Raw genomic sequence first — 25804 nt, 5'->3', positions numbered from 1 at the left:
AGAGGAAATTCTTATGTAGGACACCGCATCAGACGGAACCTCAGCACCTGTAGTAAGCAGGCACCTAACTGGAGACGATCGTTAACACCCGCAAAAACTATACAATCGCACGCCTCCTCACGAGATCATCACCTCACCCTCTAACGGTATGAAGGCCTATGTTGGCCAACATCTTCGGCTTTCCTTCATCCGGTCACTCTGTAATGGCGCCAATTGCGCCACCAATGCTTGTGCGAGAGCCCCAAATCTTCTGTAGGCTCGACTGAAATAATGCCGCGATCTTCGAAGCGACAGGGTTGCCTCGGATTTTCCCGACAAGTAGGGAGCAGGACCACTCACAGCAATGCAATGATCCAATCTCACTACTTCGAAGACGATCTACCTGATGCTCATCCTGCAGATTGCTTGACCCGGTATCTACCAGAGGAAGCCATCTTGCCCTACAAGTGGTGGATTCGACACAATGGCCACACTCTGTTGCGATGCTGATTGCTGCAAAACGCGTTTGGTAGATTGCCAGATGCCACATCGTGGCAGGCTTGATCGTACGGCATCCAAGCGGACAAAGTGTCTAACAATCCAACCAGATAAGTTGCGTCTATCTATTCGTAGCGCTCAGCTTCACTACAATGGGACCCCACCGCGCCCCCACTCCCCTCTAGCACCCCTCACTCAATCGTCCCCTTCGGATAGCACAGCGTAATCTTGTCGAAAATCCACTCATGCGTCTGGAAAGTCGGATCCGTCTTCTCCGTCCCGGCATTCCCGCCATCATAATCCTCCCCCTCATAGCCTTCGAAAACCACCACATCGCTCGTCGTGACGTTCACCCCATTCGGGGACGAGATCCAATACTCGTCCGCGACGTGCAGGTACCCCATGGCCTTCAGCGGGGCTTTCGGGACCCAGTCGTCGCGGTGCGTGACGCGGTAGTTGCTGCCAGAAACGCCGTCCTGGCCGCCGACATAGCGCGCGAAAGCCGGGTCTCCGACGCGAGGGCTGGAGAAGGAGTACAAGTCCGCGTGCGAGCCCGTGTTGCGGACGTGGGCGGCCGCGAGGGTAGCGGCCGCGGCGCCGAGGCTGTGGCCAATCACGTCGAGGGAGTACGAGGGGTGTTGCGCGCGAGCTTGGTCGAGAGCGGCGAGGATGGCGGGCTTGGAAGCGCGCCAGAAGGAGTAGAAGCCTGATTCGGCGTGGCAGGAGGCGCAGATGTCTGGGGCGGGGACGAGGGGGAAGGAGGCGTCAGCGAGGAAGTTTTGGATGGACTCGGTGCCGCGGTAGGCGAGGATGATTTTGGAGCGGGTGTGGTCGAGGGCGACGTAGCCTGTTGAGTCGGCGAGGCCGAGGCTAAGAGGCGGTTAGGACGGGATATCATGAGGTTCGGGAGTTCATTACTTCTGGAACTCGGTAAGGACGGATGTATTGTCTGCTTGGACGATGTCACAGTTGCCAGTGGGGCATGTCAGCTTGGAGGAGGAGTTGTCGTTGTTGTTGGGACAGTAGGCAGCGGCAGAGTACTGGTGAGCAAGGTACAGTTTCGCGAGTACATCTGCGGATATGTCTCATCGACCGTCAGTGGACGTAGTGAAAGATTGATCAGAGGAGCATACCACGCCTCGCAAGGGGTGCCGGGATTGCTTTTGCTGGTGACAGGAGCGTGACGGCAGCGAGGAGGGCTGAGAGTGAAGTCTGAGAGAACATTGTGGCTAGGTTGAGGAAGAGATGATTGCCATTCACCCTCGAGTGCAGGATCCATGACCCTTCTTATGTTGCTGGCTCCCTACAACGGTACTGCTTCATGAGTCTCGTATGCACAAGTAAGCCTTACTCGAAAACGACCCAGCTCCGTTGTCTCGGAAATCACCGTCAACTACATTTTGCTCGTCGTGACGATCACAGACTCCGCAGTGTAAAAAGTGGTCCTTGGGCATTCAAGGGCAGAATAACCTACCACGACTGAGATAGTTCCGTTCCCCATCGTGAAAAGCCGACTTTCGCGGAACTCTCGCTGCGCACTTCAGCTCAGGCTGGCTTGGTTGATCGTATGGCTGAGCGGTCGTCAGCCGGCATCATGCAAGCTGACAACGCCAATGCCCTGGGCTGTTACTGTCTCCAGTTCCTCGTAAAGCTCGAGGTAGAGCATCCAGTGGATTAGAGTTCTCCGTATAGGGTGATCTGCAATCAAGCTTTTGGGACAATGCCGATGAACCTCGGTTCGCATGAGGCTCTTCTATCAGGGCTGGCGGAAGGTTTGCATTTCATCGGAGAGTTCCAGCGGAGAGTGCCAGACAGGACCGAAGACGTCCTACTGGCCAGCAGCGGGCTCACAGATGCTGTGCCGACCCCTAAGACCAGTGGATTGTGCCAGAAGCGGGGGCTCCAGAAGTGCGTAGGTTACTCTTTCCGTGTGATCGAGCACAGTGGGACAGTCAACGCCCTGACAGAGTGAGTACCTTGCAAATCATTGAACTCGTCGATGTGGCTGCGAGCAATGGGCTAGGAAGTCCAGCGTGCACCTGCGTCTTGCAGTAAGCAGTACCATGTAGCGTCAATACCATCGCTTATCCCAGCTTCTCAGATGCATGTGGATGGGCATTCAGGGTCTTCACGCGCATTCTTGCCGACCGAACACTCTTTTCCAAGGCTCGGTGACATCCCTTGAATGGCCATGATCGTCTGCACACGAACATACTCGAGCCGGTTCCGACGCTCAAAGCATCGGCGGCGGTTCACCAAGGTGCTGCTAGCAGTCTGCTGTGCCGTCTCCTCGGCAAAGCTTCACGGCAGCATGAGGTGCAACTGGTTCCAATTCTCGTTCATACCTCCGAGCGTTCAATTGAAGCTGTGGGTCGAGCTCACAGCCGACATGCTTACTGCCGTGCTGTGGTGCGCAGCCGGTCGAGCCGGTGAAGAAGGCGGCGGGAGCTTGAAAAGGAAGGCCAGCCGACCCCACATGATCCCGCGTTTGGCCGACCCACTTTCCATGCGCCAGCCGCGCGCGGGCAAGCAGGCGGGGCTGTGCTCGGTGCTCCTCGAAGACTCCACTCCAGGTGCTTCTCAGTCGTGCGGAGAACGGCTCTGCAGCGTCCAAGGACAGGTCGAGAGACCACAACGCTTCTCGCGAGAAGCCCAACTAGCCAATCGAGCGATTCAAGCATATCTAAAATGGCCCCTCAGCCCAAACACAAGCGCCACCGAAGCAGCGCTTCATCCCGGGCTTCACAATCACTGCACAAGACCGAGGTCACGATTAATGTCTATGACCTCCTGCCGGTAAGCAGGCGGATCCAACGTTCCAATGGCATGACAAGGAAAGCGAAAGAAAGACATCGCCGCCCACGGGAGATGAACATCCTTATCCCTCACCACGACCACCTCTTCTTCCAACACCAATTCATCCTCAATCCAATCTCAAACCCCATCCTCTGACATCTCCCCCTCCCAGCCCTCCCCCCTCAGCACCATCCTCTGGACCCTCGGCGCCTCCCTGCACCACTCCGGCGTAGCGCTCTCCTTCCCCTCCGCCCCCCGCCGGCCCTCAATCGAATACGCCTACGGAGGCCACAGCACGCCCGTCAAAACAGGCGTCTACCACACGCCACCGCTCGCAACGCCGCCCGGCGCAACCTTCCGCTGCTCGATCCTGCATGGGATCTGCTTCCTGTCGCCGGAGGAGATCGAAGCGGTCGTGCAGCGCGTGGCGGGCCGGTTTCTAGGTCGGGAGTATGACCTGCTGAGCCGGAATTGCAACCATTTCACGAGCGAGCTGTGCGCGGAGTTGACGGGGAGGAAAGCGCCCGGGTGGTTGAATCGGGCGGCGGGTGTGGGTGGGCGCGTGCCTTGTGTTGTGCCGAAGGAGTGGATTTCGGTTCCGGACGCGGAGGAGGAGGAGCTTGAGGATGGGGAGGAGGAGGGGGAGGGGCAAGGCGGTGAGAGAGAGGGGATGTTGGAGGAGAGTCGGAGGAGGGAGAGGAGGGATGTTGGGGTTGCTGGGGCGGCGGGGTGATCTAGCTGGGAAGGGGTTTTCTTTCCATTTTATCTTTGACCGGCGTGAGGGCTTTAGCGACGGTGTTTGGGCGTCATGAGTTTGTTAAGAGAGATCATAGGATTGCAATGTTTGTTAGATCTCCAAAGAGTGATGGATACGGCTTATGATCTCTAAGGACCAGCATGCGAGGCTTCATTACCTGGCCGGAACTGCCTGTGATGATGCTGTTCGAAATTCGCCATGTGAGATGTGGAGCAAAGACTCTCGGAAGGCCACTCTTGACGATGATCGAGAAGAGAAGGTAAATCGCTCCCTAAGTGATATTCTTCTTGACATAGCCGGCACGCGAAGACATAGGGAAACATGCTGCTCGGACGAGGCTCTGAGGAATCGACGGCTCGATGTCCTACCCTGGAAGAGCATGTTGTTTGATATTCTTAACCTCGCGGTATATGAACGACGGCCTTGCGTGCACTGCTCGCGATGGGAACGCTATTGGCGCTCCTCAGCGTTGCCTGGATAAGACACTCATCACTTACAACCACCATTGAACAGAAAGCCATGAATTGCGTCGACCACGCCATGGTCCTAACGATCTGTCTTCTCTCAGCAGCCTTCAAACTGCTGAGGCCTTGCAGCCAAGTGATACCTTACAGCCCTATTCCACGCATCAACGTGAACCGCAACCCACACGGGCAAGAATATCGTAAGATTCTTTCCAAGCCATGGAGAAAGAGCCACCGAGCAATTCCGACACTCGTAGGCCTTCCTCCCAACTCCCCAACAAAGCCCACTCCATCCCACCTGATCTCGTCGCACCTGACATCAAACTCACACGTCCGCGAGAAAAGAAATCATCACGCATCACACAGCAAGCTAACTTCTCCAAAACCACCATCCGAGATCAACCCGGCCCAAAATTTTCCATTCCTGAAAGCAAACCACTCTGCCCTCGGAGAAGCAGCATGGTATACAATTCCGCCTCGAAACTCAGCACCACCACCAAGCTCACCGCCAGCCCTTCCCGAACATAATCCGCGCAAAAATCCCGCCCACGACCGGGCGAAAACTCGGACATAGCACAGCAGTCAGAGCACAATCGGGCCAACGAGAAAAAAAAGTGGGAAGCAAGCGAGTCAGAAGGGACGAAATTCGAAAGTCTCAGAGTCGAGAATCGCAAGGAGGAAAAAGCAAATCACGCGCTCGCGGGCAGCAGACGTCAGCGATCACGCAGGCCGAGTCGATGACCCGGTCGATTACCTGAGGTAACAGGGAAGGCGAGGCAGGGAACACAGAGAGAGAGGTCCCTGACAAGCGACAACGTGGGAAGACGTCTCACGACCAGACACACGTCGAACGGAAGAGGAAGCGAAGGCTGAAAGTGAGAGTGAGATGGAAGCGTGGTAATCAGTGGTGGTGATTGATTGAGTGTGTAGACGACAAGACGGGCCATGGGACCCACGGCGCCCTCGGTCTTCACGAATCCATCACGCAACACGCATGCAGGAGGGAGCGCCACGTTACATAACCTTCTTCGCGGTCGGAGCAACGCGAGACTCACTCGTTCATCCAGGCCGTCAACCTCCCGCCGCCGACTCTGGCGGCGAAGCGCAAACCCTGGCTTCCCATGGGGAAGTAGGAGACGAGGTACCAGATGAGAGCGATGAGCTGAATGATTGAAGAGACGAGGGTGAGGAGGGCGCTTTGGAGCTAAAATAGCGTGTCAGTCGAGTCAGCGAGGGCGAATGCAAGAGGACTGGGATGCGGCGTGTGATGGGAGGTAGGAAGCTGTGGTGGGTTGTGGATGCCAAAGTACGGTAGACGTGGGGGAGGTGGTATGGTAATGTTGCTCGTCTGTGGAGGTCAAGTGCGAGGCCGAGGGTTTGCGATGATTACGAAGCAGGCAGGCAGTGTCGTATCTCGGATGGTGGCTGCGGCATCGAAAGAGCCGAACGAGGCAGAGGAGGATTGCGCATTGCAAGCGAGACGAAATGGTGGTTGGAACGTACCCCGACGGCGAAGTAGAGCGTCAGCCCAATACTTCCAAAATAGGTGGCGGTGAACGGCAGACGCTCTTGGGAGAGGAGGTGTTTGGCTGTGGGGCAAGGCTTGTGGTCAGCAATCCGACAATGGAACTAGGGTTCGGCGCGTGGGGTGCATGGGTGGCCGACAAGCCACAGCCACAGGATCGATCGGCGAGGGTCTGAAGGAAGAAGTCGGAGCGATGGCGCGAAGCGAGACGAGACGAGGCGACGCGACGCGACGCGATGGTGGCCGCGAGCTGAGCTGACTTGACTTACCGTAGATCATCGGGCCCATGAGGGCGGCCCAGGAGCCAAGGAAGAGCGCGGAGGCCATCGACCATCTGACCAGCAAGTTAGCGCCACACTGACAGCTTCGGAAGTCATGCTGCGAGCGTCGCCCATATCAGACATGACATCGCGCTGAGTCGCGTCGAGAGATCGACAAGACAGGACAGATGGAGCAAGGCTGCGAGCTCGGCTGCGAAACCTGTAGAGCGCTAGAAGGGCGTCCAGGGTGTTGACTGGCGCGAGAGGTGCGGTGCACTGCAGCGGCCGGGCGGACTGGCGCGAAGGGCAAGCCGCGAGCTTGTGGTCAGGCGGGCCCTCCCACTGCCTAGCGGCCGCCGGCGGATCGCCGCGTGGCGAGCTCGGGCAGGCAGCGCGGCGGCGACGTCGATGATGCTGTGGATACGAGCGGTTGCACACCACCTCGCCGCCGCGCCGACATGGGAGCTGCGAGCAGATGGCAGGCGGCTGGCAACACGGGCGCCCGAAAGCGGGGCACCGCGGAGGTGTGGGCACGCTCGAAGCGCTAGGCCAGAAATCAAGGAAACGGGACAGGTGGAGTTGGAGGAGGGTGGAGGGCAACGTACAAAATGGCAAACTTCCGCGGCTTGAGGCTAAGGATGGGGAAAAGAGTGAAGCAGACGACAAAGAGAGCGAGGGCGGCCAGGTTGAGCCCGCCGAAGATGAGCAGGCGGTCCCAGCGACTTACTGTAGGCCCGAGTCAGCGCGTTTCTACAGCGTGAGGTCGAGCGCGGGTGTTGCTGAGTGGACTGGCTGAGCTGGTGAAGGATCATGGCGAATGCATGTCTTGATCGCGCCGCCAGTCGCACTGCGTGGGCGCTGCAGGAACTCCGCCGGGTCGCGTTGACTCGCTTGCGGAGCACTAAACATGCAACGATGTTCTGCATTGCAGATGGAGCCCGAGGAGCCGGCAGCGATGTGGAAACAGCAGGCTTCGAGGCGCCGTCTCTTGCCTTAGCTCTGCGCGATGGGAAACCCCACGCTGCAAAGCATAGATAGACAGACAGAAGGCGTGCAGGCTGCGCGGAGGCACGCGCACCGGAAGACGACATGTAGGCGGCAGGTGTTTCAGACTTACGAGCAAACCAACCCTCCTCCTCCTCCCTCCTGTTGCGCGCGGGCAGCGGTGCGCCTGGGCCCTCGCCCTCGTGCGTGGGCAACTGGACATAGCTCTCGCCGCCAAAGGGATTGTATTGCGAGAGCGTGCCCAGCAGGCCGCTTTGTCTTTGGGTGTTGGCGGGCTGCTCGCGGCGTGACCAGCCCAGATCGTTCATGCGGTCTCTGAATGACGTTGCGGCCATTGTTCAGACGTAGTGCGTGTGGGTGCAGGAGGTGTGGCGAAGGTTTTGGAGCCAAACCGGACGGCGCGCCCTTATCGCGGCCGAGGGCCTATTATAGCGGGCTATTGTGTTGCCTGTTGCAGGGTGCGGCGATGGTTGGCTTGGGCGGCTGCCGCGAGAGCCGATTGGGAGGGCGGAGGGTGGTGTGGACGGGCAGGCCGGCAGGCCGGCAGGTGGACAGGCAGGGCGACGGACGAGTGGTCGCAGGCACACGAGTGGCGGACGCGGCGGGCGGTGGGCGCAGCTTGGAGGACGCTTGTTCAGGTAGCAGGCGGATGATCAGGGTTGGAGGTGGTCAGTCGAGGTAGCAGGGAGCTTCTTTGGAGCTAGCCGCGCGCTGCCTGAGCCCGCCTAGTGTGGCAGTGTGGAGGCCCGCGCAGGCTCGCTTGAAGGCCCGCCCCGCCTTCGTCGCCCGTGACGGACGGCAGGGCAGGCCAGGCAGGGCGGCGCAGGCGCGGGCTGGCGACGGGGTGATCACCGTTGCACGGCGATTTAGGATCTGGCGTGCGCTACTGACACCTGCATCGCCGCCGCGGCCAAACCGTTCAAGGGACCGCGCGCGCGACAAGAGATGCGATGTGCCCCAATGACGGCGCGCGTCTCAGGCGCCAAGGGCGTGTGATCGGACGGTCGGACTTGAAGTCCTTCGAGCAAACAAATCGCATCAGGGCCGCCCGTGTCCGTCGGAGGCACGACCGCTTCCCTGTTAATGTGATCACCGCGAGAGGCGCGCTAAACCCGTGCAGCACGTCTTCGACTCTGTCGCGCTAGGGCTGGCGCTGCATGCGAGAGGCAGCGCAGCGCAGCGCAGCATAGAGGCCGATGACACGCGCGCTCGAAGGCGAGGAGGAGGGTGTCGTGAGGTGAGGTACGGTAAGGTAGGCTTCCGGGAGGCTCGGGGTCGGGCGTGGCCATGGGCATGGGACATTCGGGCGTGCGTGAGACGAAAGGCCCGGCCTGCATTGTCCTGATTGGTGACGCTGCTCGCGGCGTGTGGCTCCCGCCTGCTCGAGCGCGGCGGGCGAATGCAGTAAGGTACTAAGGTACCTACCTTGCCTCAAAGCGCCGGCAGGCAGACGGCGGCGACAATGCGCGCGGCAGCAGGGGTGGCGAGCGCGGGCTGTCACTGCGACATGCTGTCTCAGGCGTGAGGCTCCTGTGGCGGCTAGCTCGAGATCGGTATGAACCTACACGCACACCCACGATGCGCGAGAATAGCTCGGCCGCTCGAGCGCGCAGCGCGGCTTGCAGCAGCTCGCAGGCGTTGCACGCCTGGAGACGGCGGCGGCGCAGGCCAGGGTCTTGGTGCGAGGCGTAGCTCGACCGGCGCGGTGGAGCAGACGACGGCCGCTGGACTGGCTGCCATCCGGGGCAGGCCAAGGGTACGCGCCCGTGAGTCACTATATCATATGTACGCGTCAGGCAAGTGAGACTGGAGGCCATCCGGCACTGGCGAGCCCGCGCGGGTGACGGTGGTGTCGCTAGCGGTGGCAGCGCTGGTCTGTAGGTGTGGGAGCAGTGCGAGCTGCCCGGCACTGCTCACCCTCCACGAGCCCAGGCGGCGCGCGCGCGCGAACTACATATATTTCAGCCCTGCCCGCCGGCCCATCTGACCCTCTGCTTTGCCATCCTGACCCGTAACGCGAACGCCGCCGTCAGCCGCCGCAGCAGCAGCCGTGTCGACCGCGACTTTCACGTGCGTCGCCGCCAGAGACGACTTGCAGTCTCGCACTCGTCACACACACATCAACTCGCCCTCGCCCGCGCCAGCAGCCAGCAGACAGCAGCCAGCAGCCAGCAACCCCTGTCATATCGACGACACTCGACCGAGGCATCGATACGACGTCGAGCACTCGCCCTCCGCAGCCGCAGCTCTCTCTCCACAGACCGCACGGCCGCCCGATACCGTACCGTCGCCAGCAGACGCAGGGCCCGAAGGTAGTCGGACCGCAGAGTCGCAGCGCTCGGCGAAGACCACGGTTTGGCTGTGAACAGCGCGTCATCGCACTGCCACTGCTCCCCAGCCCGCTGCTCCTATTCGCCTAGTAGCGCATCCCGCGAGCGCTTCTCCACGCCCGTGTGCTCTCAGGCCCCCGCCCGACCCACCGCCGGCGCCGTCTCGCAACGACGGCAAGCCGTGTGCTCGCCCGCGCGTCTGTCGCGAGTGCAGTGTTCCGCGAGTGCAGTGCTCCGCGAGCTCCTGAACGGTACCCCCACTGCTTCGACAGCGGCCGCGACGCAGCAGCCCGGCCTTGCACGACCTCGCACGGTCTGCCAGGCTTTGTTCGAGCGAGACAGTTGACAGAGCGGTGGCACAGCGGGCCGCCAGCCTCTGCAAGCTCACCCAGGCGTCGCATCCAGGGATCGCAGGCCGCCTGGTAGGCGTCAGCAGCCTCAGTCCGCCAGCCCGCCAGCCCTCCCCCACACGCGCCTACGCGCTCGGTTGCTGGGCCGAGAAAGTGTCGCGCTCACGCAGCCACTGCACCCCAGACCGAGCAGAGACCCCGCCCAGAGTGATCGGCGTCGCAAACCCTGCTCCACCACCACCACCCAACCCGCTCCACACCGAGCGGCCTCACACACCTTACTACTTACATACCGACCACCGCCTCCCTCCGCCGCCGCCCGGCTGCCTCCTCTGCACTGCTGTGAGCGCCGCCCGCACGCGGCCACACACACGCAGAGCAACCTCACGCCCTCCCATCGCCGCCCTCCTCCCGCCGGCGACCGCCCCGCCCGCTCCTGCGCTCGTCGCAGCCTGCACCACACATCACACACCGCCTCCCAACACCCGCCAAGCACGCCGCTACCCGCGCAGCTCGAGCGGCCTCTGCCAATCGACATATCTGCGTCGCGCCTCCTCGCCCTCCGCCCGTCGCAGCACCCAACACCTCCCCGCTCTCGGTGAGTCAGCGCCCACGTCCATCGTTCCTGCCTTGGCACGGCGCCGCGGTCCAGCGCGCGACACGAGGCCTGCGCATGGCCTGCTCATGCAATCGCCCTCATGCTGTCTCTGCGACGGCGTGGCCGCGCATGACGGCGGCGTGACTCTGCCACTGCCCGTCGCGCCTGCTCCGTCTGCTCCGCCGGCACCGCACGGCTCGCCGCGGTACTTTGCTCGAGCTGCAGCCTGCCGTCCATCTCATCAAATTGGCCCTGCCAAGATCGCATGCTAATGCCTCTTCTTCCAGACTCCTCTCCCCATCCTCTTCGCATTGCAACCCGACGTCGCGCGGGCGCAGCCACCTCACCTTCCTACGGCGGCACTTGAGCCGTCTCTCGAGCGATCAATCGCCGATATCACCCCGCTGTTCCAACCCCAGCTTCCACAAGCCGCGTAACAGTCGGCTCGGCCAGGCAAGACAGCGAACAACTCGACCCCAAGCAAACACCGGCAGTTCATGCAAGAGCAGCTTTCCGAGTAATGACTGCTTCCTGTGAGTGCTCCCCGAGTCCACCCCCGTTGCGTGTAGGCCACCCGAATACACTCTGCACATGCACACAACATTCGCTGCGATTGTCCATTGCTTTCACAATGTGCTTCGCCTTCACCTCCCTCCATCGCCATCCCACGTGCGATTCTAGCTCCCATGCTGACATTGACAATAGCCAAGAACGATCTCACCAGCTTTCCTCCTTTCGACGACCACGATCCCAACAAATCCGACAACCTCGACATCGACAAACACGACTCCCCATTCGAAGTAAACCTTGACAACGACGTTCTGGATACCAGCGCCATGGCCGGCGCCGGTTCTCCCTTCATCAAGGCCGAGCCCAACGACTTCTTCGACCCCAACCAGTACATGCAATACGGTCAGAATGGTCAGCAGCAGCAGCAATTCGGTGCTTCATCGAACAACATGAACATCAACCCTGCCAGCCTGTCCAGCGGAATGTCTCAAAGCTACGGTCAGAACATGACATCCAGCTTCAACATGGGCAACTCTGGCATCGCCGATGACGAGCTGCTCGACCTGCAACTGGATCATGGCAACGCCCAGGGTAACAACTTCGACTTCAACACCGGTGTACAAAACTTCCTCAACAACAACGTACCTATCAGCCAGCAGCAGAGCGGAAGCTTGTACTCTCACACCCCCGATGGCGCGCCCATCCAATCGCCATTCACCAACGGCGAATTCAACTACTCCCAATTCCGCCCCATGCCGGGCCAGCAGTTCCCTGGCGGACAAAGCCTTCCTCAGCCGACCGGGTTCCGTTCCCAGATGCAGCAGCAGATGGATCGCAAGTTCTCAGATGCCCGCTCACCCGCCTCCCCGCACACTGGCGCCAGCCATCTGCAGGTCGGAGACAACTTTCACCCTGGCATGCAGATCCGTCACCAGCGCCAGCAGAATTCAATGGGCGGCAACGAATGGGACAGCCCGCCCAGCCATCACACAAGCCATCAAAGCTGGGGCGATGGCTCGCCCTTCCCGTCTCCCAACAACGGCCAGCCGATGAACAGGCAGATTTCCGAGGTGCTGCAGAACAACCACAAGGTCGCCTCATCGCTGCCCGCCATTCCCACAAAGATGGAGCCCGGCACCGGACCAGTTGGGCAGACACAAGAAGCCAAGCGTAGGAGAAGACGCGAGTCTCACAACCTTGTTGAGCGCAGACGCCGCGACAACATCAACGAGCGCATCCACGACCTTGGCACCCTCGTCCCGCAGCACCGCCTCGAGGATGAGAAGGTGCGCAAGCACCTGCAAACAAACGCGCCGCTCTCTCCATCGATTGCCAATGCCAGCGGTATGTCGCCGCCTGCCGCCACCTCTCTGCTTGCCGGACCTTCAGGTCGTCGTGCCACTTCTGGCAACATCACACAAGGTCTGCCGATCGAGGACAAAGACAAGGGCCCCAACAAGGGTGACATCCTCAATGGTTCGGTTGCCTGGACCCGCGACATGATGTGGTACACCCACCTGAAGCTTCGCCAAGAGCAAGAACTCAAGGAGCTTGTCGCCAGTCTTGGTGGGTCCTGGCCGTTTACTCCCGACGAGGAGGAGAAGCGTATGCACAGTGAGATTTGCGAGGTCTTGAACAAGCATGCGCCGCACGGAGGCTTCACGGGCTACTCGCGCGCCCCAGGCTCGGGTCTCAGAGTCCCTGGCTTTACCAACGTTGCCGGTGACAGCACAAACTCCGATTTGGCTGCTAACCAGAACGGCAACGGCCAGGATGTCAGCCCTGGGTTTCAGTCTGGCGGCAGCGGAATGAGCTCGGGCGGTGTGTCACACACCACTGGCAACTTCGGCGGCTGGCAGGGAGACTTCAAAGAAGAAGACGAGTACGCGATCATGGAATCCTAGGTGGCGTTCTGACCAGCATCGCCGCCTCCTTGTACCGGGCTCACGGCTCCCGATCGACAGACTGAAAACATCTACCGACCTTTTCACATTCCTGCGCATGAACGCCTGGCTCGAGCAATCTGGAGCATCTCCCTCCTTGTTTCTTGTCTACCCAACAAATAGATCACACGCATAGTACACAGCCACGGCGCCACCAGCACATCATGCTCAGTGGCGCCCAATGATACCCCCTTGCATGGAACGACAGCTCCCCACTCTCAGGACGAGACCCGGCGTTACGGTTGGCTCCCACACACACAGAGAGATACTCTCATGTTCTTGTCTCCCTCTTGTTTCAGCTTGACACAAGGAACCTCCTCCCAAACACAACAAAGACAGCCATACACACCAGAAGCACTCACACCCCTGCTGTCCCGTACAGGATCCGCCAACCCGCCTAGATCTAGCACAGCCATGCAGGCCACCTCACTCACATTTCACATTTCCCGTCCACAACTGGCGTTTGGAGAACCAAGGACGGAGCAAGCACACTGCACGGCGCGAAACGGGATGGTACGGCACAGCATACGGCATTGTGATTTCTTACCAACCCAGCTGTTATGCCTTTTCTGCCTTTCTTGTTGATGCGGTGGACTGAAGTCAGAAGGGGAGGATGGCATACATGACTTGAAACGACGTTGCCCTCTTATTTTGCGATCGTGTTTTGTCCGATCTGATTTGCGATGGTGATTGGGTTTAGGGTTCGGGACTTCCTTCATTACTTTTCTTTGACTTGACTTGCTTTGACCTTTACTCTAGCTTTCTTGCTCTGTAGCTTCTTGGCTTTATGCTTAATTATGATCTTGTCATTGACTTGTGCTTTTGAATCGGTGTCACTCTTGCAGTTTGTTATGAAGGGCATGGTTGCAGACCGTCTAGTACTTAGGTCGAGCAGTAGCAGTTCTTGAGGGGATTCCAGCTTGTCCTTCTTCGGTGAGGTAATATTAATTTATGAGAATCAGATTTGCATTATTATTATATGTGTTTGACTGAAATTAATTATCTCCATGATGATCATGTCTGATAAGTGTCGTCCGAACCCCTCAAGTACCCATCTATCGCCAAGGTGGCTCAGATCATTGACCAAATAGCAAAAAAGGAATGTACATCGAGACTCCGTGTTCAGCCATCTCTCGCCAGGCCAGCTCGGCAGAGAGCACAAACGCCGTCTCATCTCGACTCGGCGACGTTGTTCCTGAACACATGCTTGCCATCATCACCATAACCTGGCCACGAATCAATGCTGCTGGACGAGTTGCCATCCCGCTTCCCAGAACCATGACAATTGCCGTCGCCAGATCCTCCTGCAGACATAACCGCCCTGCCAACGCACGCCCTCGTTCCAACCGGCAACGTCCCCGACGCATACCACTGGAAACAGCAGTCGTCAGGCGTGCGCTCGAAGTTCCATTTCGTCAGCGCGCCGCAGCCCTTCAGCTCTTCATGGAGACCGCCACCCTCCGCACCCAATTTGGCGTTCGGGAAGTTCTTCCCGCGCACTTCGAAATGGTCGAATAAGAATTTATACGAGACGTCGCAATTGACTTCGTTCACTTGCTTGCTGAGCGGCGTCATCTCGTACTCCCATCCATCAGCCGTCGTGAGCGTCGAGCCGAACTTGTAGTCATGCGGGTTGTTAAGGGGATCGGCACCGTCGCAGCCGTCGAGGACCGCGCCGCGGAAGCGACCGACACAGTCGGGAGAGTCTTTGGGGCTTTTGCTGTTATCGTTGAGGTTCTTGACTGATAGCTCGAGCTCGTTGACGGAGTCTGTGTTGTAGGTTTTGGCCTTGTCGCTTTGGCTGCAGAAGTCTTCGACGTTGTCGAGTGCGACGTCCCGGGACATCACCCAGTAGTCGCCGCTGATGCCGTGGCAGGCATTTTCGTCTTTTACTGGAGAGGGGCCGGAAGATGGCTTAGGACTCGGCGATGGCTTCGAACTCGAAGACGGCTTGGGGCTCGGAGACGGCTTGGGGCTCGGAGACGGCGCAGGGTCGTCGGACGACTCATTGTCGAGATCAAGCTCCGTCCATACGGAAGGCTCGGGGTCATCATCATCGACAAGTGGTCCAGTCCAGTTCGGAGGCGTTGTTTCGAAGCTTTGAGTGCTGCTGTTGATCATCGGAGGGTCCGAGGGCTCCACGTCTTTCTTAAATATAGCAGCGGCAGCCTCGGGATCGATCTTCAACAGCTCGTTAAATGGCACGGGTGCCATACTGCTCTTGTAATATTGCTGCACGTAGATTGCCAATGCGTCCAGCGCATAAGAATCGGCGTTCACGAAGGCAGTTGAAGTGCCTTGGTCTTTCGCCAGATCCCAACAAGCCTGAGAATAATAGGCGAAGTCTTTGGTCCTAGGGTTTGATGCGAGATGCTTGTAGTGGTAGATCTCGTGCAGCATGACGGAACCTCTGCCCCCTTGGAAGCGCTGCATGATCTTTTGATGTGGCGGTGCGTCTTCCCACCTTCTCAACTTGTCGATCGTCTTTTCGAGAAGGCTATGGAAGTCGTCGCAAAACACTGTGAGATGGTTGAACGTATCGTCTCCCTGCCTGTCCCACGAATAAGCAGCCGGACCAACGCCGTTTTTGTCATCGTGACAAGCGTCGCCATAGTCGTAGCAGTACCAATAGATTTGGTGACCCGTCGGCGCGTCGTGACCGAAGAGCTGTTCGACTCGGCGAAAATTGTCGCCAATCAATTTTCGATAGTTCCACTTCCATGGAATCCAGCTGGGCTCAGAATTCCAGTCCTTACCCAGCCACTGTGTATGCGGAGTGTTGTAGTCGTATCCGGGCCTGAAGTCAGTCTGCGCTTTTGCCATCTTTTTGGCTGACCCCCAGGCTTCTATGATATTGGCTCTCTTCTCCCGCGTGCAGTTTTTCTCGATAAAATGGCGTCGGATCCGAGCGGTCTTGCTATGACGGGTCAGATCGAGAGAGACTTCTTTCTGCGGCAACTCTTTAGGCGGAGTGCTCAAGCTGAGGTTGGAAGACCGGTTGGCCGGGAAGGGAAAGAAGTCTTCTTGATCGTTTGCCGAGCGTTTGCGTACGGTGTTCCATCCTCTCTCCCTAGCGAAGAGTGCTTGGGCGACTCCCAGCCAGAGACAAGCAAGTAGAAAAGGGTTCATCGTCTTATATTCAGGCGATCCGAGGCTGTAGAGTTTGTTCTGCACTCCGTCAGTACAATCAGTTAGACTACTAAATCACGTTTAGAATCTCGGCATCTTCTAATCACGCCTCCAGAGAGAATTTATGTCTATCTTGTCTTAGCAATGCTTGTATAGCAGCAAGTAAGATTTCGATACCGATGTAGTGGATAAATGACTTGAGTTGAAGTGACTTCAATCGTTCTGTTGGACGGATAATGTATCGCGTCCCATTGTGATGCGTCTGCCAAAGGAATTGATGTTGCTCCAATGGTGTGCAACCGCCGCCGGTCCTGAATTTATAATATCTGTCCACCAGGATCTCCAGGCGTGCTGGCTGTCAGCAAACTATGGCCAGCATGTCTAATGTTTGCGTCGCGAGTCCGAGACTTGATCATCAGACAAATATTGACACGATGGCGCCTATAGGAGCCTCGAACCATGGGTTTGCCGGCTCGATTCGATGATATTGTACGTGGCTCTTGCATTGTAAACCTCAGAGTGACCGCGAATGTTTGCTAGGGTGGGAAACACATCATTGCTTCATCAGTGCCAACGTCAAATCCCAGTTCCATAACGGAGATCTGCATCTTGACCTTCAAACGCTTCGTTTCCTGGTTGTCACCCCGCGAATCAGCCGATGTAAGAAGCCCGAGGCCGAAGCTGTGCACGTGCGAGGTATGTGAAAAAGGCGGTGGATCACCTGCATTCACTCTCGCGCTCATTTTAGCCACGGATCGGTCAAAGTTTCTCTCATCATACAACATCACAACAACAACATCAAATCCTGCCTTGGCTGTCAAAATGGGCCTCAAACTACTCGTAAGCTTGTTGTTGCTCTTTCGCCTCGTCATTTCAGTTGACTTCGAACCGATATATCTCGACGTGGAAGTAGACTTCCAATCTGATGAAAAGCCGCAAGAGCCTCCTACCGCCTCGCCGTTACCGAAATGCGAAACATGTCCTACTATCGAGCAACTGCAAGCGCATGGTGTCGGTTTTGCCTTGGAAGCTAGTCATGGGTAAGTTCTCCTTGTACATTGCGTCTTTCACCCCTAGCTTACCAAAGCACTATAGCACGGCCGTGGTGAGGCTCTACAATGGCTCTTTCCACCACGTGGCTCTGATCGAAGGCGATGCATCCTACACTGCTCTGATGCGCCGGCTGCCAATGCGCCTGCCTAGGTGCATACCCTTGCAGTTTGGCACGAACTGGGAGCAGTTACAATACCACACATCGCGTGCACTGAGATCTTTGAACATATTCCTGGGTCGCCCTTCAACTTCAGAAGTCGGAATTCTCGCTTCGATGGTGTCTAAACTTCTTGAGGCAACCCAGGTTTGGCTGGGCGATGCAAACCCTATCGCAGGAGCGGTCCTCAGCACTCCGTTCGACAGCCGTTTGAAAGCCGAGGAGATTCTCGACCTGTTCGACTACCTCAAGCTCCAATGCCTGACGGACAGATACCTACTCCACCCCGTATTGGGCGCAACACACGCTGCGTACGCAGATTATGGGAAATGCTTGTGTCACAATTGTCTAGATGCAGCTGACTGCGCTCGCGAGAACCTACTCTTACAGCCAAAAGAAGTGCTTCATTTGGATCTCAGTAACGCAAGCTTCAGCGGCGTTGTCATGAGCTTCAAGAGCTCCAACCCAGGTGGAAGCGCTGAAGCTTCTTTTACCGATTCAAGTCTAGGGCCGGCAAACGGACTCCGAGCGACCAAAGACGATGATTCAAGCAGCGAGATGTACTGGAACGACGTCTCTTATCGAATCCGCGCGCTTATTTTCGAAGTATACACCGTCCATGTTGACGAGCTCATCCTGACCGGTCCTCACGCTGCGGACAAGCGCTTGCATACAGCCGTCAAAAAAGCCTTGCATGGCCTCCGCGTTGACGAGGTTGCGTTGAAATTTCTTGAAGATCTTGAGAGTGCTGCGAATAGAGACCAAGAAAAGTTGAAATCGTTTCTCAGCTTTTCGACAGCTCGAGGAGCAGCAGAGATCGCGAAGCGCGCACAAGAAGGGCCTATACGTTGCGCTCAGAGCGAGGAGTGCCGGCGGAGGAGGGAGCAGGTGCATGGTCAGGGACAGGCAATGCTTGTGCACCAAGACCCTAGTGGTGTCTCGACTTGAGACCCTCCCAAACGGATTACGGAGATCAAACCTTGAAAGCATCAGACACCGAGAGTTCGACGAGTTTGTCAGAATGTTTGAACCGATTTGTAGCGTTACCAAGGGTCAAAGCTGAATCATGAATCACCCACTACAACTACATTCCCGCCTGCTCTCCTACTACTACATGCCATACTCATCCTCATGTCTCATATCTTCGTGACGGCCTCCATATCTAGGCCTCTGCCATCTTCTCAGTCTTTATTGAAGTCGATCACGATCCTGCCTGCGACCTCTCCCCTCCTCAGCTGCTGCACGCTCTCCGCCATCTGGCTCATGCCCCTGACCTCAGCCACGGACTTTAGTAGGCCGCGCCTAGCGTAGTCCAAGGTAGCAGCAGTGTCCTGCATCGTGCCAACAAGTGTGCCGATGATCTTCAGATTCTTGAAGGCGAAGAAGTTGGGGTCGGTGCCCAGGTTGATCGCGCCAGCGGGCGGCAGGGCGATGCACATGATTCGGCCGCCGATGCGATCGCCAATGTATTTGATCGAGTCTGTAGGTAAGTTAGTAATTGAGTTGTTTATGCATCACCTCTCCAGCTGCAGCTTACCATTGTACGCCTGGTATGCGGTGACCAAGACTCCATGCGCACCAATGCCGTCTGCAATCTCTTTGATCTTCGCGGGAACGTCTGACTCCTTGGTGAAATCCACGAACTCCTCTGCGCCCATCCTCTTACACAGGTCGCGCTTCGCGTCACCGCCGTCGATCGCAATGGCACGCATGCCCATGGCTCTGCGGAGGAATCAGTGTCTGCGCCAGCACCGATGATCGCCTATGAGCTTACTTCGCAAGCTGGATGCCCTGAATACCAACACCGCCACCTCCACCAGGGAATACAACCCAGTCGCCCGGCCTCAAATCTGCCTCGATAAGAGCTCTATGCATCGTGCTAGCCGAACACATGATCGGACCCGCAACCTCATCCGGAACGCCCTCTGGGATCCTGCTCGTGTAGATGGCCGGGGAGGTGATGTACTGCTGGTAAGTGCCTGTAGCGACAAGACCAGTATATACACCCTTCTGGCAGTAATTCTCGCGACCGGTGTAGCATTGCTCGCAGTTGTGGCAGACATCCCAGAGGGGTTTGACGCCGCCGCGGTCGCCGACGGACCAGCCTTGGACATTGGCGCCGACTTTGACGACGACTCCCGCACCTTCATGACCGGCACACTTGGTGCCGAATGTGCTCATGGGTGGAACGGCCCAGTCATTCATCCTGAAGAAGGATTAGTTTGCGAGCCATGGCTAGGAGGTGAAAGGGCAGGCTCATTTACATGAAGTGAACATCGGACATGCAAAGGCCGGTGCAATTGAGCTTGAGCAACACATCGTTTGGCCCTTGAAGATATATCAGCTCAGAGCCCTGGGCCTTTGGTTTGCGTGAGAGATGTTTTACCAGGCTCAGGGACGTCCACCATCTGAACCTCAACCTTGAAGTCTGGGCCTTCGTTCACCACGACTCCTGCCTTGCATTGCTTTGGAATCTCGACGTCGGTCATACTGGATCAACGCCTGAGAATAAAGACTGCTGTATTGTAAAGGTGTATGGATGTAGAACGTGCAACAAGACCAAGGCTGGCAAACCGGCTTATTTCCAGGCCGGGTCGAGCCCCATCTCTTATACACCGACACCATGACCTCCAGACCGAGGTCGCGCGTACCACTTCCGCGCCATATCAAGTCCCGCGAACTATCCGTAAAGCCCATCTGATCCATAACGGGCGGGGTGAAGGCGGGGTAAGGTTGAAACCCCATTGTTTACCCTTAGATACGAGCCGCAGAAGAGACGCCTCCGGCCGAGATTCGGCACAAGAAGGTCGATCAAGCTAGTTAGCTACCAGCCCCGGCGGATGTGTAGACATCCGGCCCGCCGAGCAAGCGTGAAGAGCAGGTGTGAGCTGCAGTAATGCACAGAGACAGCTGCCTGCGTGAGGGTGGAGGTGGAGGATTCGGTGGAGATCTGCCCGCTCTCCGCAAATTGCGCGAGTCATGTCGGCACGTCGGCGGAAATCCTGCGTTCACTGCACGTCATGCAGATCGGCCTGCAGCCCGCGTTTCTTTGGTAGGCCTGCGGTAATTGTGCTGGCATACACATCAACGACTCGGTCAGAACACCAATCCATTATGTCCGCAGGCCCGCCGACAGGACCGGGCGTCCTCAAACAGCTCTGGCGCAGATGGAAAACCCTCCGCTTGCCCTGGCGGCGCCAATTCCTTGCCGGCGCGGATCTGGCAGGAAACACTTTCTGGGAGTTCAAAGACGCTATGAATGCGCAGAGATTTAGGCGAATGGTCAAATATGCGAATCAGGGACACTATGCTGATGTTAAGATTTCACGTAAGTTGTGATCTCCATGCGAGCCTAGTTGCGCCTGTCGAGGGACGAGGCAATCCCACTGACTTGTTTCTTCTACAACAGCGCAATGGCATCAATGGCTACGACACACGCGACACGAGCCTCCATCGATTCAAGAACAGCAATTTGACGTTGCGCGACGGGAGCGCATGAAAGAGCTAGCAGCACAGGCAGACGAGCGGTGGCGAGCACAAGAATCTTTCCTCGACGCGCCACGCACGCAGCAACCCGCGCCCGCGATCGGAACACGAGACCCCGGCGGCTATGCTCCGATGACTGAGCCGGAAGAGAAGCAGGGCGTGCGTAGTGCGGTAGAAGACCAGGAGAAGGTTGCCAAGGCTGTAAGAGGGGAGGAGACGGACGAGGGCAGGTTCAGAGGCGAGGCACGAGAGCGGGTACCGGCAGAGAAGAAACAGATGGGGAAGAAGCAGGGAGAGGCTCCTTGGGCGAAGAATTTACCGAAGGGTGCTCCAGGAGAGACCTGGCAGCCTGAGAGCTGGACACCTGGAGCTGCGCCGAGGAGATGATGGCGTTGAAACAGCTGAGGTCGTGTATCATATTGTAAAAAGGCACATATTCTTCCAGCTTAGCAAGCATATGCACATATTCTATATGACATTCTGTAAAGCAGAAGAAGCTCTGGTAGTAAGACATGATGCTTTAGTGGCACGAATACAATCTCAAGTTGAAGCGCGATGTTGCTACCATTTTCAGTAACTTATCTTGGAATTCATGAGCGTCATATTTTCTCCTATGGTACCAGTCTGGTCTCTGAACTTCATCTCATCGTCACTCTTTTTTTGCCGTCTGTCCTCCATTCTTCGGCCTTAGCGCACAGACCACACGGACCCTTCACCTCGACCTCAAGACTCGCTCGTAACTTCGACTTCCACTCCACTCCATCCCACCTGGCAATCCGACAAATCCTCTTGTACCGCCATTCACAATCTCCGAATAACATGTCCACCTTTGGCGCCCCTGGTACCGGCGTGAAAATCGGCAAACCCAATCCACCCGCGCGCGGCTCGTTTCCACTGGACCATGACGCCGAATGTCAGCCGCTGATGAAAGAATATCTCAAATGCCTGAAGTCCGCGCGCGGTGTCAACTCGCCCGAGTGTCGCGAGCTGAGTAAGGGCTACCTGAATTGCCGTATGGAGAGGGGACTGATGGCTCCGGACGAGATGAAGAATTTGGGGTACGGGGAGGGGCAGACTGTATCGGATCAGAAGGAGGAGAAATGAACTGCGGACGAGTGTCCGAAGCTCTGACGGAGGACATATTTTTGTATGACCTGGTGAGGCATGGCCTCAGGGCGAGCCAATCCGGGTGAGATGGGCGGAAGGTGCCAAAGACCCGCGCCACATCCCTCATGCGTGCAACATCTTGCGCCTTGGCTTGCACTGCCGAGTCCTATTCAAAGCTGCACATAAACTCAGACATCTCGAAGTCTGTAGCGGAGTGAACCATCGATTGCTCCACGAGCTGGGCCGTTTGCGCCACGACTGGGCGTCCCATGTCACAAGCAGAGCTTCTCTCATGTGTCTGCAACCCCTTCGTCAGGCACGGTGCTTTGCGCTGCTGATGTTCGTCTTTGGCCACGGCTAGCAAGGGCGTCGTAGTCAGAGCGCCCCGTTTGCATTACAGAACCCACCGCAAACCGACATACGAGCCGATCGGCAAATCGACCTCAGCACAGGAAGAATGATGAGAACATCCGAAAAATCATGCTCTCACATCCTGCTTTGCTCAATTTCTGGAGAAAGATCAATGCACAGGACACGTCGCAGAATTTCCGTGTCTTACGGCATTTTGGATCCGGAAGGATTGTCTAAGTTTAGTCACGGCTGTATTCTACATCCTTGTATACTATCAGCCTTTGGGCTACAGGAAAATCTTTTCTGAACATACATGTAATCAATAGGGTCTCGCACTGCCGAGATTACAACAATTTGCGGCAAGTGTCATCAGTTTCATTGTATTGTTCATGGGCATGAAAGCGATCGAGAATTGGATTTTTAGTCAATTTCAATGGACTTCGAAAGCCTGCTCACACCTCTCACTGCCGACGGCCAACAGCGTTTGCGGAATGGGTAGGTACACATCTTGGAGCCCGGGCATCGATTCACGCATCATAGCCTATCCACACCCATTATGAAAGGTCGACAGCCCGGATAATAGTCGCTCAAATATCCCTCTTCAGTTGCGAAAGGCCAGATTGACTTGTTCACATCAGATATGGCCTTGCGTCTTTCGTGCCTAGAAGACGGTAATATGAGAGAGCTGCCTCCGGCATTTTGAGCTCCCGGGATTTTGGCTCCAATATCGATGCAGTGCTCGCCCGCTCTCCCCTCAAACCAGTCGTTCACCGACAAGGCCAAAAGTTTCGCGCATTCGAGCTTATATGGCTCTTGTGCGAGCAGGACTCCCTCCCCAATTCTCAGAAAGTGATGACCCTCATGAATCTCGTTTCCCGAAGCCAAGCAGCTGTAGCAGAGATTTGGAAAATCCATGCAGTCGAGGCAGACGTTCACTTTCGACATGCTTGAGCCGAGGCTGCAAACACAGCACATGAAAGCTGGATTGCGGCAGGAAGCCGTTAGCTCACGAGCCCATCGTTTGATATCGTGATGTCTGTCAACCGCCATTTCCCCCGGGCCAAAAGCGGCGGGGACCTCAAAAAGAAACTCCCGGACCGTTCTGGAGTGTGATAAGCATTGGCTCCCTCTTTTGCCGCCGCTCAGGTATGGGAACATAGATCGTAACGACTGGAAAGCCAAGATCCTCTGCCTCCTGTTCACGAGATCACGGTTATCCGAATGCTCATTCGCAATCTTGATCAAATTTCTTTCGTCTTGGCCGGACATGCAGTCTTTGATGACTGATACGAAATTCTTCCGTATGCAGGAACCACCTCGGGGCACGTCCAAATCCCAGCTATGTGAAATGCAAAAATCCATCCATGTGGTTGCGCCATGTCGAATCAGCATCGCCGCAATTTGCGTTAGACACTGCAGATCGTCAGAGTCTGCGCTGATACGCCGTAGCTGTCTCCAAGTTGCAAGAAACAATTCCCAAATGGAGTGAGATCCAAAACTTCTGTAATCATACCGTTGGTTAGGATCGGCGCCAGTGTCCAAGAGTACGCCAATAAGAGAGACGATTTTGGACCGCAATCCAATCGGAGACTTCGCTGCCATCATCGCATCACCCAGTAGCGGGGGTCTTTGCACAGCATGGGGCCACATATGTATGAGTGCGGACATATACTGGTCGGTTCCAGCCAAAAACAAGCCAAATAAAAGTGGTCTCTCTTGGGGTGTGGCGTGATACCGACCGCAGCAGGTGCAGTTTTCCAACAAATTGCTGGCCGCCATCGCTGCACACTCGAAAAGAAGGCCTTTGTGCCGTTTCCCGGCATTTTTCAGTTGACGAAGATGTTCTATGAGCAAAGTTAGACGGTTGACAAATGGCATGCAGTTGTCGGATTTGAACGAAAATGAAGCCACCAGCGCTTTCATTTTCAGTTGGTCGCCGAATGACGGATGGAGAAAATGTCGAGGAATGTTCTGCGCTAAAAATGATGCCATTTCATCTGACTTAAAGAAGTCCAACATGGTGCGGTGGGAGAACTGGACTGTATTCCCAGATGCCCTGTGTGCTTTTGAGATCGTCAAAACATCTCCGCAAGTCTCTGCAAGATAGAGCTCCGTTTTTTGCAGCATCATGACTCCATCTTGGCGCGTGTGCCACCGTGGAACACAGGGCGTGACAGACATATCTGGGCCAAGTTTGTCTTGACTGAGAAGAAAGTACGGTATGACATTCAAGACACGTAGCACCCGTGGCTCAAGAAGCTCTTCAAGATTTATTGCAAGGAAGAGCGCAGATGCCGTGTCCTTCTTGCTGTTTTTGACCCCGGGAACGCGTTCCCAGATCATAGTCTTGTAGTAGGCCTCAAGGTCTTTTGGGAAGTGTTGGAGAGTTGAAAACAGAGATTCGATTTCCTTGCCCATTCGTATTTGACTTGCCAAAGTCTCGATTACAAGGCTAGTCCAAAGAAAAACCCCTTCAGACTTGTCGGTAACTTCACAAACCAGGTCCCGCAACGCTCTTGAGTCGTTTTTGACGTTGGAATTAACATTCTGCGTCGCCCATGCTCTTGTAAGGCCTTCATTGACGTAGGCGGCCATATCATTCCGTGATAGATCCTCGAGACAGATGTGATGCGATGCTTCCAATGCCCGAGTCAAAGAAGGCCAAGGTCGGCTGGATCCAATAAGTTTGAGATTGTCAGAGTCACAAATTTCGAGCAAGCGCTCTATGACGATACCCTGCTCTTGTTGAGGAACACACTCGTCCAGGCCGTCGAGGAATAGGCAGATCTTGACTCCATCAGTTCCGTGCAGTCTTTTGAGAGTGTTGGTCAAAGCATTGACGCTCCAGGAGCTGTGCTGGAAGTCGATGTTCCATCTTTCGCCGCATATCGTCTTCAACAGAGCAATGTTGTTTTCGGCGCTGAGTGCTGAAAGACAGTCATGGAGCAGGGTGCGCAAGCAGCCAAGCCAGGATGATTGCAAAACTCTGCCCGCAACCCAAAAGTAGTGGTCTAGAATTATCAACTTGTCCTTCCCGGCCCAGTTTGACAAAGCCGCAATCGTACGCTCGTGATTCCTGAGGTCCTTCATGAACATGGATTTCCCAGAACCAGGTTTGCCAGATATGTAGAAGGGTTGTCTCGATCTCTCCGTGGCCAGCCATTGCATCAGAGCAGTGCGTGCTGAAGATATCTTATCGGCCTCCGAAGAATATCTGTAATTTCGAAAATCACCGAACAGCCAGTTCTCCTTGTGTGGCTCCTTGATCATATCCTTCCGCCATCTCATCTCTGGAAACGCCAGACTCTCCAGGATGAGCTTCTTGATGCGCTCATCGCGAGCGAGATCGAAGTTGTAGACATCGCCGAGTTGCGCTTGACTGTTTATCAAGGTGGTGTCGGCATACGAGTGTCCGCTCGCTCGAGGCACAAGGCCATCCATCCTGCTTGACTTTCTGGTTGTACCTTTATAGAGCGGTTCGACTGGGGAGTAAAGACAAAGCAAGC

At 56.5% G+C, this 25804-nt stretch overlaps 10 protein-coding genes across 10 annotated transcripts; 5 read left to right on the top strand and 5 right to left on the bottom strand.

Annotated features, from left to right (window-relative positions):
* Positions 1–653: 653 nt before the first annotated feature.
* WHR41_01429 (uncharacterized protein) lies at positions 654–2184 on the bottom strand. Its single transcript, XM_069370035.1, has 3 exons — positions 1611–2184; positions 1396–1561; positions 654–1347 (listed from the first exon to the last, which is right to left on the bottom strand). Exons 1-3 carry the CDS (start codon positions 1699–1701, stop codon positions 669–671), a joined length of 936 nt encoding a protein of 311 aa, XP_069233077.1. The 5' UTR covers positions 1702–2184; the 3' UTR covers positions 654–668.
* Positions 2185–3033: 849 nt separating this feature from the next.
* Positions 3034–4006, top strand: WHR41_01428 (uncharacterized protein; the record flags this gene model as incomplete). Its single annotated transcript, XM_069370034.1, has 2 exons — positions 3034–3273; positions 3446–4006. Exons 1-2 carry the CDS (start codon positions 3166–3168, stop codon positions 4004–4006), a joined length of 669 nt encoding a protein of 222 aa, XP_069233078.1. The 5' UTR covers positions 3034–3165.
* A 1381-nt stretch (positions 4007–5387) lies between these two features.
* Positions 5388–8014, bottom strand: WHR41_01427 (uncharacterized protein). Its single transcript, XM_069370033.1, has 5 exons — positions 7397–8014; positions 6885–7005; positions 6289–6353; positions 5998–6083; positions 5388–5698 (listed from the first exon to the last, which is right to left on the bottom strand). The coding sequence occupies exons 1-5, from the start codon at positions 7617–7619 to the stop codon at positions 5546–5548; spliced, it is 648 nt and encodes a 215-aa protein (XP_069233083.1). The 5' UTR covers positions 7620–8014; the 3' UTR covers positions 5388–5545.
* A 3068-nt stretch (positions 8015–11082) lies between these two features.
* WHR41_01426 (uncharacterized protein) lies at positions 11083–12976 on the top strand (the record flags this gene model as incomplete). Its single annotated transcript, XM_069370032.1, has 2 exons — positions 11083–11095; positions 11268–12976. The coding sequence occupies 2 exons, from the start codon at positions 11083–11085 to the stop codon at positions 12974–12976; spliced, it is 1722 nt and encodes a 573-aa protein (XP_069233084.1).
* A 1209-nt stretch (positions 12977–14185) lies between these two features.
* On the bottom strand, positions 14186–16144 carry WHR41_01425 (uncharacterized protein; the record flags this gene model as incomplete). Its single annotated transcript, XM_069370031.1, has 1 exon — positions 14186–16144. One exon carries the CDS (start codon positions 16142–16144, stop codon positions 14186–14188), a length of 1959 nt encoding a protein of 652 aa, XP_069233085.1.
* Positions 16145–16936: 792 nt separating this feature from the next.
* On the top strand, positions 16937–18302 carry WHR41_01424 (uncharacterized protein; the record flags this gene model as incomplete). The annotated part of the gene is made up of 2 exons (XM_069370030.1): positions 16937–17184; positions 17240–18302. Exons 1-2 carry the CDS (start codon positions 16967–16969, stop codon positions 18300–18302), a joined length of 1281 nt encoding a protein of 426 aa, XP_069233086.1. The 5' UTR covers positions 16937–16966.
* A 64-nt stretch (positions 18303–18366) lies between these two features.
* Positions 18367–20246, bottom strand: WHR41_01423 (uncharacterized protein). The gene is made up of 5 exons (XM_069370029.1): positions 19741–20246; positions 19619–19682; positions 19129–19560; positions 18892–19076; positions 18367–18834 (listed from the first exon to the last, which is right to left on the bottom strand). The coding sequence occupies exons 1-5, from the start codon at positions 19841–19843 to the stop codon at positions 18536–18538; spliced, it is 1083 nt and encodes a 360-aa protein (XP_069233079.1). The 5' UTR covers positions 19844–20246; the 3' UTR covers positions 18367–18535.
* On the top strand, positions 20235–21396 carry WHR41_01422 (uncharacterized protein). The gene is made up of 2 exons (XM_069370028.1): positions 20235–20682; positions 20764–21396. The coding sequence occupies exons 1-2, from the start codon at positions 20334–20336 to the stop codon at positions 21225–21227; spliced, it is 813 nt and encodes a 270-aa protein (XP_069233108.1). The 5' UTR covers positions 20235–20333; the 3' UTR covers positions 21228–21396.
* A 263-nt stretch (positions 21397–21659) lies between these two features.
* WHR41_01421 (uncharacterized protein) lies at positions 21660–21944 on the top strand (the record flags this gene model as incomplete). Its single annotated transcript, XM_069370027.1, has 1 exon — positions 21660–21944. One exon carries the CDS (start codon positions 21660–21662, stop codon positions 21942–21944), a length of 285 nt encoding a protein of 94 aa, XP_069233081.1.
* Positions 21945–24124: 2180 nt separating this feature from the next.
* On the bottom strand, positions 24125–25739 carry WHR41_01420 (uncharacterized protein; the record flags this gene model as incomplete). The annotated part of the gene is made up of 2 exons (XM_069370026.1): positions 24125–24142; positions 24543–25739. 2 exons carry the CDS (start codon positions 25737–25739, stop codon positions 24125–24127), a joined length of 1215 nt encoding a protein of 404 aa, XP_069233082.1.
* Positions 25740–25804: the final 65 nt, after the last annotated feature.

This window comes from Cladosporium halotolerans, assembly GCF_011745625.1.
Source record: "Cladosporium halotolerans strain TM138-S3 chromosome Unknown Sca3, whole genome shotgun sequence".
Taxonomy (NCBI): Eukaryota; Fungi; Ascomycota; class Dothideomycetes; order Cladosporiales; family Cladosporiaceae; genus Cladosporium; species Cladosporium halotolerans.
This window is presented reverse-complemented; position numbering and strand designations above follow the sequence as displayed.

What these genes read in the sequence shown, in the direction of transcription:
- WHR41_01427 (XM_069370033.1), bottom strand. Translation starts at nt 7,619, where the DNA reads ATGGCCGCAACGTCATTCAGAGACCGCATGAACGATCTGGGCTGGTCA. An exon ending in GGAGGAGGGTTGGTTTGCTC is followed by an intron (nt 7,006 to 7,396) that starts GTAAGTCTGAAA and finishes TCGGGCCTACAG; the next exon opens with TAAGTCGCTGGGACCGCCTG. An exon ending in CATGGGCCCGATGATCTACG is followed by an intron (nt 6,084 to 6,288) that starts GTAAGTCAAGTC and finishes CTTGCCCCACAG; the next exon opens with CCAAACACCTCCTCTCCCAA.
- WHR41_01423 (XM_069370029.1), bottom strand. Translation starts at nt 19,843, where the DNA reads ATGACCGACGTCGAGATTCCAAAGCAATGCAAGGCAGGAGTCGTGGTG. An exon ending in CAGGGCATCCAGCTTGCGAA is followed by an intron (nt 19,077 to 19,128) that starts GTAAGCTCATAG and finishes ATTCCTCCGCAG; the next exon opens with AGCCATGGGCATGCGTGCCA. An exon ending in CGCATACCAGGCGTACAATG is followed by an intron (nt 18,835 to 18,891) that starts GTAAGCTGCAGC and finishes ACTTACCTACAG; the next exon opens with ACTCGATCAAATACATTGGC.
- WHR41_01429 (XM_069370035.1), bottom strand. Translation starts at nt 1,701, where the DNA reads ATGTTCTCTCAGACTTCACTCTCAGCCCTCCTCGCTGCCGTCACGCTC. An exon ending in GGCACCCCTTGCGAGGCGTG is followed by an intron (nt 1,562 to 1,610) that starts GTATGCTCCTCT and finishes ACGGTCGATGAG; the next exon opens with ACATATCCGCAGATGTACTC. An exon ending in GTCCTTACCGAGTTCCAGAA is followed by an intron (nt 1,348 to 1,395) that starts GTAATGAACTCC and finishes ACCGCCTCTTAG; the next exon opens with CCTCGGCCTCGCCGACTCAA.
- WHR41_01422 (XM_069370028.1), top strand. Translation starts at nt 20,334, where the DNA reads ATGTCGGCACGTCGGCGGAAATCCTGCGTTCACTGCACGTCATGCAGA. An exon ending in TGCTGATGTTAAGATTTCAC is followed by an intron (nt 20,683 to 20,763) that starts GTAAGTTGTGAT and finishes CTTCTACAACAG; the next exon opens with CGCAATGGCATCAATGGCTA.